Here is a 13,319-nt window from a genome sequence, read left to right as displayed (position 1 = left end):
TATCCCACATACACAATATAAATTATTAAACATGGCTAATCAGACTGTACTGAAGGTACCCTGTATTGGTTGAAATAGTGTGATAAGTCAGGACACAGAATTCTTCAGATATTTTTATGCGATTCTAATCACTTAACTTGGATTTTGATTTAATGTCTTCTCCACAAAGTAAACAACTAACAATGCTCCATCTTTCAACACTATTATGAAATGACAACCATGTTTATAAGCTGTGATCTCAAACTTAAATCCCCAGAGTATTTCAAACTTAACCAAACTAGCATGTCGCACACCTTCTGTCACTCAGGAATGAAGGCAAGTGGGAAAGGATCCTTGATGGTAAAATCTACAAAAACTGTGGAAACAAGCAAGAACTTGCATTTGTACAGTAACTTATCATGTTTCTTAAATGGCCTAAAGCTCTTCACTACCAATAGATTATTTTTGAAGTATTGTCAATTTTGTTCTGTAGGAAATTAATTTTTTGCAGAAGTGGGAACATCATAAATTAGGTTTTCTTAAGCCAGAGGCCAATTTTCCAAATCCAGTATTTCACAGAATGCAGAGGGACCCCAGTAGCTTGGCCAGCATCTGTTCCCCGTATTTAACTACCGTTGAGAAGGTAGTATTGAGTTGCCTTCTTGAACCCACTGCAGTCAGTGTAGTATATGTATACTCAAGGACTGTTAGGGAATGGTTTGAGAATTTTGTCCCAGTGACAGTGATGCAGCTGCAAGTTGTGCTGAAGATCCATGGCCTCACAAAATTAATTTTTAGTTTCAAAAGTAATATTGCACCGAGAGATTAAGAATGATTTTTTTTAAAAATGGTTTGGAAGGATAATTTACTTCAATTATTTGCTAAATTTACAGTGGCTCAGTGGTTAGCACTGCTGCCTCACAGCACCAGAGACCTGGCTCGATTCCCACCATGGGCGACTATCTGTATGGAGTTTGCACATTAACCCCATGTTTGTGTGGGTTCCTCCAGGTGTTCCGGTTTTCTCCCAGAATCCAAAGATTTGCAGGTTAGGTGAATTGGTCATTGTGTTAGGTACCTTAGTCAGGGGTAAATGTGGGATAGGGGAATGGTTCTGGGTGGGTTGCTCTTTGGTGGGTCAGTATGGACTTGTTGGGCTAAATGGCCTGTTTCCACACAAGAAGGTGTTTGGTATGCTTTCCTTTATTGGTCAGAGTATTGAGTACAGGAGTTGGGAGGTCATGTTGCGGCTGTGCAGGACATTGGTTAGGCCACTGTTGGAATATTGCGTGCTATTCTGGTCTCCTTCCTGTCAGAAAGATGTTGTGAAACTTGAAAGGGTTCAGAAAAGATATACAAGGATATTGCCAGGATTGGAGGATTTGAGCTACAGGGAGAGGCTGAACAGGCTGGGGCAGCATCGGAGCTGAGGGGTGACTTTATAGAGGTTTACAAAATTATGAGGGGCATGGATCGGATAAATAGGCAAAGTATTTTCCCTGGGGTCAGGGAGTCCAGAACTAGAGGGCATAGGTTTAGGGTGAGAGGCGAAAGATATAAAAGAGACCTAAGGGGCAACATTTTCACACAGAGGGTGGTACGTATATGGAATGAAGTGACAAAGGAAGTGGTGGAGGCTGGTACATTTGCAACATTTAAGAGGCATTTGGATGGGTATATGAATAGGAAGGGTTTGGAGGGATATGGGCCGGGTGCTGGCAGGTGGGACTAGATTGGGTTGGGATATCTGGTCAGCATGGACAGGTTGGATCGAAGGGTCTGTTTCCATGCTGTACATCTTTGTGACTCTATGACTAATCAATCCTATCCCCTCCTTGTTCCTGGTTATTATAACATTACATTGCAAAAATGTCATATCATACAGTAAAAATGATTGATTAGTATAAAATTAACATTTTAAAGTTAAAAGATTTTTGTTTTGTATCAATGAACATTTGCAGAAGGTAAGAAATTGCTGGTAAATTCATTACTTTCTACCATATTTGAAGGCTATTGTCATCAGGCAGAGAAGAAAGGTTTCAATGCATTGGCTGTCAATTGGATGAAAGTGGTAACTGGAAGAACCTTAAAGGAACGAAAAGCAGAACTGCACGTTATTGGAGACTTCCATGTGTGAGAGGAACCAACAAAGACTCTTCGAATCAAATGTTACAAATGCTACTTCATTTTGTATTTCTGTAAACTTTCTGTTACTCTCAAATGTTTTTTTTCTTTTTTTTAAATGTCCTGATATCTCTTTTACAAAGTAAACTTTGTCATTCATACCATAACCTAAATTCTATTTCTGTTGTAGAAGCAGATGAGTTTATCAGCAGTGGAATATGGGCACAAGCTCCTTCTGGCTATCGCAGTTACTGTTGTAGTGATGATTATTATTGCAGTGGTTTGTCTAATAGAGGTAGGTTTTGCTCCTTACTATTTTGATTTCTTCACTGGGGTTGGAAGGAAAACCTGACTCAGTGGGATTCAGATCAAAGAGTCAGGCATAAAAATCAGTCACCCAATTCATGGCATTTCCAATTTGTAAATTTATTACCCAATCAGTAGCACTGCGATTTCACTGCATGACTTGTGCCTGATTGAAGCAAGATGCTGCACTGGAAGGGAAATCTCAATATATTTACCCTCAATTGATTAGATGTTTCTCCCTGTCTACCCTGAGTTGGTTAGCTTTTCCAGTATTATTATTTGGAGGGTTAACGTTGAGTACTGCGAACTTACTAACTATACCTCTTATGTTCGCATCCAAATCATTTATATAAATGATGAAAGGTAGAGGACCCAGCAACGTTCCTCGTGGCACTCCACTGGTCACAGGCCTCCAGTCTGAAAAACAACCCTCCACCACCACCCTCTGTCTTCTACCTTTGAGCCAGTTCTGTATCCAAATGGCTAGTTCTCCCTGTATTCCGTGAGATCTAACTTTGCTAACCAGTCTCCCATGGGGAACTTTTTCGAACGCCTTACTGAAATCCAGTTACCTCAAATTACAACAGGATCTTGATCAGATGGGCCAATGGGCTGAGAAGTGGCAGGTGGAGTTTAATTCAGATAAATGTGAGGTGCTGCATTTTGGGAAAGCAAATTTTGGCAGGACTTATTCACTTAATGGTGATGTCCTGGGGAGGGTTGCTGAACAAAGAGACCTTAGAGTGCAGGTTCATAGCTCCTTGAAAGTGGAGTCGCAGGTAGATAGAATAGTGAAGAAAGCATTTGGTATGCGTATGCTTTCTTTTATTGGTCAGAGTATTGAGTACAGGGGTTGGCAAGTCATGTTGTGGCTGTACAGGACATTGGTTAGGCCACTGTTGGAATATTGTGTGCTGTTCTGGTCTCCTTCCTATCAGAAAGATGTTTTGAAACTTGAAAGGGTTCAGAAAAGATTTACAAGGATGTTGCCAGGGTTGGAAGATTTGAGCTATAGGGAGACGCTGAACAGGCTAGGGCTATTTTCCCTGGAGTGTCGGAGGCTGAGGGGTGAACTTATATAGGTTTACAAAATTATCAGGGGCATGGATAGGGTAATTAGACAAAGCCTTTTCCCTGGGGTGCGGGAGTCCAGAACTAGAGGGCATAAGTTTAGGGTGAGAGGAGAAAGATATAAAAGAGACCTAAGCGGCAACTTTTTCACACAGAAGGTGGTACGTGTATGGAATGAGCTGCCAGAAGAAGTGGTGGAGGCTGGTACAATTGCAACATTTAAGAGACATTTGGATGGGCATATGAATAGGAAGGTTTGGAGGGATATGGGCCGGGTGATGGCAGGTGGGACTAGATTGGGTTGGGATATCTGGTCGGCCTGGACGGTTTTCATGCCGTACATTTCTATGACTCTATGGCTCTATTTGGCATTGGTAGATTGGATTACTTACAGTGTAGAAACAGGCCCTTCGGCCCAACAAGTCCACACTGACCCGCCGAAGCGCAACCCACCCATACCCCTACATTTACCCCTTACCTAACACTACGGGCAATTTTGCATGGCCAATTCACCTGACCTGCACATCTTTGGACTGTGGGAGGAAACCGGAGCACCCGGAGGAAACCCATGCAGACATGGGGAGAACGTGCAAACTCCACACAGTCAGTCGCCTGAGGCGGGAATTGAACCCGGGTCTCTGGCGCTGTGAGGCAGCAGTACTAACCGCTGTGCCACCATGCCGCCCGTAGATAGTAGCTATCTGTTTAAAGTTAGTTCAAACTGAATAAGCATTGTCTCTAATTTAAACACAGGAACATTTGGCATGTTCATTCATTTTGTGCTTATGTTATAAATAACAATCACCATAACTCCGTCGTCTCAGTTGGAACTTTATGAAAATTTGAGGGGCAAAATAAGCTAAAAGGCATTGATCTTAAAACAAAACTTAAGACAACCTCAACAAGATCACAAACATAGTTTAAGCTTGACAAATGCCCTAAATAGCCCTTCAAACAACTCCCTATAGTACTCAAATTCACTTAACCTAGTAACCTTTTGTTTTTTTTAAATATATTTAATATCCCTACTTTTGTTCCTTGCCTGGCAGATGATTTGAAAAATACATACCTGTTAAAAATAAATCATCCAGGAAAATTACTCAGTCAGGGTTTCCTTATATCTGTACAGTACCTTAATATTCTGTACAAATTGATAGACATCCCCAAAACCTTTTTTTTTCATTCAGACCTTGAATTATACAATATTTCCTCAAATATTAATGGGATCATCCTGGTAGCTCATATTTATAACCACCAAAGCAAGCACTTCCACTTTACAGAGTAATAAATTATGAGATGGAAATGAATTCCTCAGAGGGTATGTGATGAACCCTGCTTTTCAGCTGGAAGTACATGCATAAAGATCATGAGCCAGGATACCTGGCTACTGTGTGTTTTTTTGAATGGGAATGTGAAATTATGAAATACATGCGCATGTGCAATATGCCCAGTACCCTAAAAAGTTTTAATATAATCTCTGTAAACTGATGATAACTAATTTTGCCTTGACAGTCATCATCACAATTTCCTGTGATGTAATTCCACCAGAGCACTGAATAATGAAATTAAACCTATTTTGACAATTCAGAACAAATCTATAATTTGATTTTACATATAGGAGGATAGTAAAACACAAATTTCTAATTTAAGAGGAGCAGAATCACAGAAATCAAAGGTTTGGAGGGCAGTACTGAATTTAGAACTGGGTCAAAAAGCCAAAAGCAAGTTCAGATCCTAAAATTTTTGTGTAATCAAATTAATTTAATATGAACATTTATGAGCTGACACAAAGAAAAGAATGAATATTAAATGTTGTATTGTAAGAATGTAACCTGTTTACTTATGCTATTCAATGATTGTCTATGTGTAATGTCAATTGCATACTATATGGTTAAATCTTAACATCTTCTAAAGTATCTGAGTAAGCCGCTGAAGATAAAACAGAAAGTAGTGAAGAAGCTCAACAGATCTGGCAACATCTTTAGAAACAGTAACAGAATTAACATTTCAAATCGAGGATGACTCTTCTTTGGAACTGAAAGAGGCTAGATGATGGTGGTTTATATGCTAGATAAAATCAAGGGCTGCAGTCTGCTGTAGACTGAGGGAGAGGAAGTGCAAGTGGAATAGATTGTGAGGATGTCCACAGCAAAAGACAAAGGCAGTGACAGTGGTATTAAAAGAGAGATAGATATGCAAAACAGCTGTAAATGTTAGCTGTAAGAAAAGAGAAAATGGGTCTACTCTACGGAGAGCAAAATTAATAAGACATGGCTGTTAAAGGTTGCACTTCCAAGAAAAATGGAGTACAGAGGTCATACTCTGAAGTTGTAAAGATCAATATGGAGTTTAGAGGTTGGAAAGTGCCAAAGTGGAAAATGAGGTGATTTTCCTCCAACTTGCATTGAGTTTAATGGAGCGCTGTAGTAGGCTAAGGACAGAAATGTTAACATGGCAAGTTGCTGCAGCTCTGCACGTCAGGAAAAATGTGGCATCCCCAGTAGGTTGACAAATGAGATAAAACTATAATTTTTAAAGGGGAAAGTTTCTGGATCTGTACTATTTTGTGATCAATGTTTTGCCTAAAGCGGGGCATGATCACTGAAATATATCCTACTGCCCTCACTTCTCATCCTTGATCCCCTCTCCCTGTGATCCCAAACCTATAAATCCCCACATACAGTATTTATCTTTCCCATTAGTAATTCTCCACCTTGACAGTTCAAGGCGCATTGTCCCAGTACTGCCATGGCCTCTGGTATCTTCCGGTGTGTGAAACATGGTCCAGGGACTAATTCCAGCTAAAATCCTAAAAATGGCAAATTAACTGCCTTTCTCACCTTAGGAGGCCTTGGATTTCCCTTCTGGATTTAGTCTGGAAGTGGGAATATTCCACTGTAAGTTGTAAAATGAAGGTTCACCGTGAAATTTTCCTGATAGCAAATATTTAATGTCCCAAAATCAGCTCATTGCAATAGCAGTTGCGGGAGTTGCAGGTGGCATAAGACCATAGGCCCTAAGATATCGGAACTGAAGTAAGCTATTCAGCCCATTGCATCTGCTCTGCCCTTCAATGAGTTCATTGCTGATGTGATTATCCTCAATTCCAGTTTCTAGCCTCTTCCCCATAACCATTGTTCCGATGAAGTATTTTTCTACATCAGCCTTGAGTATACTCAGTTTCTACAGCCTTCTGCAGGAAAGAATTTCACAGATTCATGACAGTAAGAGAGAAAAAATACTTCCTCTGCCTTAAATGGACAACCCCTGTAGCTGAGATTATCTCCTCTGCTCCGAGACTCACCCACAAGAGGAATCTAGAATAAGCCAATATGCTGTGCAGTGCTACATAAAATAGATTGCGCCTTCAGTTTTATCATATGAACATTTCCATGGGCAGCAACTGTACAGGCTGACTCATTTTCCACATTTATGATTTCACTTCGATACAGGGCATTATCATTTGTACTCATACAATTCCTTGAGCACATGTACACAACATGCTGCCTTATGTTTGCAGGAAGGTCTCCAGTTTTATGAAATCACAAGTGTCTACCACATGACATAAAGTCAAGCACACCTGTGCCTAAATTCTGGCACTGAAATAGACATTAACTTTTCAAGTGGAAATAAAGTTGTCACGTTGCATGTTAGACACTGCAAACGTGACTCATGATTCTTATGGGCTGAATTTCAGCAGTAATTGACTACCAAATTTTTTGGAGGGTTTCTGTCTGCAAGGCCATATGATATTTCACACTATATTCCAAATCTGCCTCATTTAGCTATGCACCATGTCCGCATTGCACCCTGCTTGTCATATTCTCCCATTTGCTGCAAGGTGGAAGTATTCGTCACTACCAGAATCGCCTGTGATAACCAGCACCAGATCCTTTTTAAAGCCCAAGCATACTTCAGGTGAGGCACTGGCATCTGGAGCTGCTCTGCATAATTGTTTCATTTGTCTCAGACATGTCAGAAAAAAAACTGGTGCCTCACTTTGTGGACAGGAACCTGAAGGGCACAGTGGATGAGGTGTTTCAACAGAGTGCTGTCCTCTTCCCTAAGGACCAATGTAGGAGACCACAACACCAGGTCTTGCAGCCTGGTATGAGCATGCACAGCGCCTCCAAGATTCTTTAGTCGATGTCAGCACACCAATTACAGCATTGACTTCAGGTTCCAGATGTCGTTGAAACACAGGGGTCTCAGAGGCCCATACAGCCAGAAGGAAAATTAGAGGGAATGCTGGAAACCACCCAGATCAATGCTATTCCCACCATCGAGAGGATTGCCCAGCAATGCAGCACAAGTGTTAATGATCTTCTCTGCAGTGCAAGGGTAGCTCCCATTATCTTCTTGAAGCGCCTATGATGTGTTTGCTGTTAAGCTACTGGCACTTAGTGCATGTGTAAAATTGATGTAGCATGTGCCATACATTAATATGTCCATAACCTTGACTGATCACTGTTGACAGCATGGCAAGCTGCCTGACGTTATGTCAGGGTTAAAAAGCCAGGCAAGCCAGAAATACTGTGAGCCTTTAAGGTCCACCTGACGAGGCAAAGAGAAAAACAGGCAGACACACAGTGAGCATCCAAGCGGGTGCAAAGTGACTGACCACTTAAGAGATCAAGCAGTACCCCAAGAAGTACCGTGGACCAAACCATGAGATGGGTGTTCCTGTCCTTACACACAGTGTCCTAGCAACAAGAATGCAATGGAAGGTGCTGGTGCACTGCAATGTGCAGTTTTGAAGTGCAAAACCACAATGTAAGTGGACCAGAGATGTGCCATGATAATGCAGTGAGGCTGGCACGTGCTTGATGACAATGTCCATGCTTGTGGAATACATGCAATCACTGCCCATTGTCACTGCCTGTGTCTGGAGGTGTTGATGATGTGTGTCCAAGATGGAGGTCAGATGGAGCAACCAGTGAGCTGGAATAACCAACTAACTGTTCTGACTTCCATGTTGGTGTTGTCACTGATTAATTTATCCAGTGAGTGGGAAAATGGGAAATGGTGTAGAAAAGAAGCAAGATTAACTAATAATGAGATGTTTGTGCATGCTGATGCATGGAAGTAGACCCTTGGTACCCATTAGTGAGAATCTCATCTCACTGTTCAGCATATGATTGGAAAATAATTCTGTTTGGTCTCTGTATCAAGAAGCTATTCACGGACCATCTCATGCAATTTTCTCAACTTTCTTGCCAATGCACGTGTCATTTCGTGCCTGGGAATACTCTGTCCTGTATGTCCAATAATGTAATAGTGTAAGGCAAATATGTAAGATTAAAGCTTCACATAGCAAACAGTTGGCTTACTAAAGCCACACTTCCAACTGCCAAGTGGGGTGCCTGCTATTTACTTCAAGGAGAGGTTGTTGACTGTTTTAGACTGCAGAATGCTGTAAGGGACAGAACTTTTACATTTGGAAATTTCTAACGTAGGAATTCTGATTTTTGCAATATTCCATAGTTTACAGCATTCAACAGCTTTGAAGAAGATGAGGTGCAAGATCCACCAGAAGGACCAGTTATTGCAGATAGTAGACTAGTGATTTTATGGATCTACTATTTGCTATGTCTAACTGGTCTACCCCTGCTATCTGCACATGCTTGTTTGCATTTTAATGCATGAATTTCAAAGGAATTAAAAGGAGGAAAATAAAAGGCCAACTTTCAATGCAGATCTGAAATGTTCTGTTTTCATTTGTATAATTAGATTCCATAAAGTGCGGAAACAGGCCCTTCGGCCCAAGAAGTCCACACTGATCCTCCGAAGTGTAACCCAACCAGACCCATTTTCCCCTGACTAATGCACCTAACGCAATGGGCAATTTAGCATGGCCAAATCACCTGATCTGTGCATCTTTTGGAATGTGGGAGGAAACCAGAGCACCCGGAGGAAAGCCCCCGCAAACACAGGGAAAATGTGCAAACTCCAAACAGACAGTAGCCCGAGGCAGGAATTGAACCCAGTTTCCTGGTGCTATGATGTAGCATTGCTAACCACTGTGCCACCATACCTCCCTAAATAGTATGGCCATGTGGATTACTGACTCTTAGTGCTTCATAATTCTGAACCCTCCACTCCCGTTTTACTGCTCAGCAAAGCTGCTTGCTATACCTCTGCTCTGTGTCTTATCTGTGCTCTCTCCTCAAACTCATTAAATGTTTCGATGATGTGTATTCCTTGGCATGTGTTTGATTTCAGTGCGAATATTAAACAAACTGCTTTGAAGTCAATTTGGCTCTTGGAAGGAACCAATTCCTTCATATCACATAGTGATAAATGGTTTCCAACTCTCCAAGGTTGTCTTAGAAAGTGAAAAACTTGTGGGCTGGGAAAATCCCTCGAAAGGGAGTCACGTAATAAAGTAATTCAGAAAATGTCCAACCAGAGTCTGTAACTCTAAGTATTGAATTTTTTGATCGATAGCTTGACCTGATCTATATGATGCAGAATTTCTTAAGTGGTTAATTAATGTTTCCTTAACTGAACATCTGCTGTTTGTCAAGGATATATGATACAAATTTCTGAAATTATCATGTTCACAATAAATTGGCCTCAGAATTCAGGCTCACGTGGCTCCAATTCATGTTGTTCCCCCAGTCACAATGAATGAAATCCCTGAGGACCATTGGTTGCTCCTCCACCCTCATTTACCTAAGAGTCATTGCTAACGTCACAGCTGCATTGTTTTAAATTGTATGTAACTAAATGAGGGGCCATATACTCTCCAGAGCTTGCCACTTCATGAAAAGTAATCCCTAGATTCCAACATAAGGGCTAAAAACAAGTCTGCTCAAAGTTCTTTTATATTTTAGTTTACGGAATCACTGTAGTCCTCCATATTCACAAATATGAAGAACATACAAACATATTTGGCAGTAAAATAATGGGTAGAACCTTGTAAAACTCTAAGTGATGTAGGTCATGGCAAGATTTATAGCAGAATCAGGCAAGAAGTCAGCAAAATGTCGTGCTGAGAAAACACAGCAGGCCAGGCAGCATCCGAGGAGGAGGAGAATCAACATTTTGAGCATAAGCCCTTCTTCAGGAATCTTAATGCCTGAAATGTTGATTCTTCTGCTCCTCGGATGTGCCTGGCCTGCTGTGTTTTTCCAGCACATTTTTCAACTCTGGTACTCCAGCATCTGTAGTCCACACTTTCTCCAAGAAGTCAGCAAAACCTATCAACATTGCTGCGCCTTGCTGCATTTTGTATGGTTTTACCAAGCAATGCTATACAGTGTAGGTTGCCAATTAAGATGTAATTATAGCTTATTAATAGCTCTGAAGAGTATCTGGGTGGGTTACTCTTCAGAGGGTCTTGTTGGACCAAAGGGCCTGTTTCCGCTCTGTAGGATTCTATTCTAATCTATATTAACAGCACAACTTGCTTCATTAATATTCAGCTTTCTACCTTCCCAAATGCATTAAACAAGCTAGACATCAAGAAATTTTGACAGAGCAGGTATCTGGCAACTTGAGCTTTTGGCTGGCTGTGAGGAGCCTCCATGTTGTTCATCACTAAACAGCACCTCAGGGCATAAACCACAGGTACCAGCCACAAGAACCCCTCATACACAGACATTGGTATCTATATTTGTCAACCTCTCATGACTATCGTGGCATCTTTCCAATTGCAGGGCACTCAGGAAATATAGTTGCATTGCAGGGCACACCAGCAGCTAGCATCGGAAGTCTGCTACGAGGACACTTTGTGCACATGGACGCTCACCAGCTCAGTAAATGGACCAGGTTGCATCTCAGGGCTGCTGCCTTGCTCTCTTAGAGCTCATTCTTTTAACACCTACATGCATACTTGCAGCATCCAGGCCTTACCAAGCCATGCCAATTAGCATGATCAGATAACCAGGCAGCTTGTCTTGCTGGTCAGCAGTCTTCAGTTTGGGGGCAAATGTCTTGCTGTTTGGTAGCATGCTACATAAATCCATGTGCTAGCAGTTTAAGCTGCAAACAAGCTGCATTTGCAGCAAGCAAGCAGCATTTTTCAGAGTCTTACGGAAGGTATTTTCAATGAAGATCATGGAGGCAACCTTCAGTTAGGGATTCCCAGTACAGTAGGTCAAAGTCACCTCCGATACCAGTCCAGGTCTTTGGCCCCACTCAGGTGTTTTCGGTCCAGCAGTCCATGCTTCTGCAGTCATGATGGTGGTTTTTAGTCTATAGTAGCCAGTCTAGGGGCCAAGGCTAACACAGCCAGAGAGATGTAGAGGCATTAGTCAGCGGTCTGGGCACTTCCTATTTGAGGCTCTCAACAAAATCACACAAGGGGATGGACCATCCACAAAAAACTAAGAAGAAAGGGAGATGGAGTAACAAAGGGTCATGGCTGCTGCCCTGGGAAGCAGATTCGGAAACTTTATCTTCAGGACTGGGGACTGCAGACTTGGGACTTCAACTGTAAAGAGAGGCAACAGTATCTGAGCAAGGGGAACATATAATAAAACATGACTGGAAATGGTGTCGTGTGGAAGGATGGAAAACAGTGTATGACAACACTTGGCACGTTCTCCTAGTATGCCAAGGACTGGAGGGTATGTGCAGGCCCATGTGGATGGGCTGGATGGGGACTTGGGAGGTGTAAAGCCAGTGAGGTTCACAGGAAGGGCTACCACAAAGGATATCTGGATGTCCAGAGCCTCACCAATACACAGAGGTTAGAATCCACTGGCTGTAAAGCACTTACTGTCACATTCCAGAGTTGTGATGGATATCAAAAGTAAGCAATGAGAAAGAAAATGGATAATTGGCATGACTTTGAGGCAGGGGCTATATGACCCATCAATGTGAGGCTGTTTAAAGGGAAGAAACATTAGACTCAGAACCATGTAATGTTCAGGGCATGGACCTCCGGGGTTCCTTGTCCCTGGCCATCCTAATGCTTTTGTTCCCTGTTTAATAAGTATCTCCCTTGTATAGACATGAGTGACAACCTCATTCACATCAATATCTTTGAAATATAGGCCAAGGGGAAAAAGTAGGGATGTCATAGGATAAGATACAATGGTGTCAGTGAAATATATTGCCTTGTATATGTATTGTTCACCTTGTTTGCACATTCTGCATCACAGACATCAATCTGTGGTACATCCTTTGTGGATATGAAGTTAAGCATCATGCTGGCACAGTTGTGTTCAAGGCTATAGACAGACTCAACAGCACAGACATAAAGGCAAAACAGTTAAACTTTACATGAATGTAAACATTTGTGCAAGTTTGATGCCAACTGTGCCACCAAAGTGCCCTTAATTAATTTCTTTCTCTCCCTCATACTATGTCAGTGCCACTGCTTATCAGGGTGCACAGCAAACTTACAAATATGGCATGGGTGCCAGGGAGCCAGTCTTTCAGCAGATTTCCAGTGAGTGGCAAATTGCTCCAGGAATAGTGCATAGTAAGAAAGGGATAGTATTGCACACGAGGGATGCCATATGGAAAAGTCAGTAATTAAGCATGCTTGGTAACATACCATGAGAAATCTTGTTGGGTCTCATAGTGCGAATTCCTACAAAGATTTTATTGAAACATACATGTGGCCAAAAAAAAATTCAGACCAATATTCACTCAGTAGCTTTCAGGGAACGGTGTTTGAAAAAGGCACTGAAGTGAAGCAATAATGATTGCAGGGCAGACATTAGCCTGAGGGAGAGGGTTCCAATGTTGTAAGGTTTGATTAAGGCTAAGCCAAAGAATCAAGAATAGTTGAGAAGGAGCACTCAATCCAAATCAAGTGGTAGCATATTGTGTGGATTTGACATAGTTAGGAAACAATTTGGGGTGTCAAAGATCTGTTTTTTTAA

The 13,319-nt window shown here is 41.7% G+C and overlaps 1 protein-coding gene across 1 annotated transcript in view; it reads left to right on the top strand.

Annotated features, from left to right (window-relative positions):
- Positions 1 to 13,319, top strand: part of LOC132830935 (uncharacterized) — a 137,734-nt gene that overhangs the window by 106,172 nt on the left and 18,243 nt on the right. Inside the window, exon 5 of the mRNA XM_060848898.1 lies at positions 2,294 to 2,398. Within this exon, the coding sequence (XP_060704881.1) occupies positions 2,294 to 2,398 (105 nt within the window). The remainder of the gene's footprint in view (positions 1 to 2,293; positions 2,399 to 13,319) is intronic.

The sequence above is a fragment of the Hemiscyllium ocellatum genome, chromosome 32, assembly GCF_020745735.1.
Source record: "Hemiscyllium ocellatum isolate sHemOce1 chromosome 32, sHemOce1.pat.X.cur, whole genome shotgun sequence".
Taxonomy (NCBI): domain Eukaryota; kingdom Metazoa; phylum Chordata; class Chondrichthyes; order Orectolobiformes; family Hemiscylliidae; genus Hemiscyllium; species Hemiscyllium ocellatum.
Note: the sequence above shows the minus strand (reverse complement) of the source record. Positions and strands in the feature narration are given on the sequence as shown.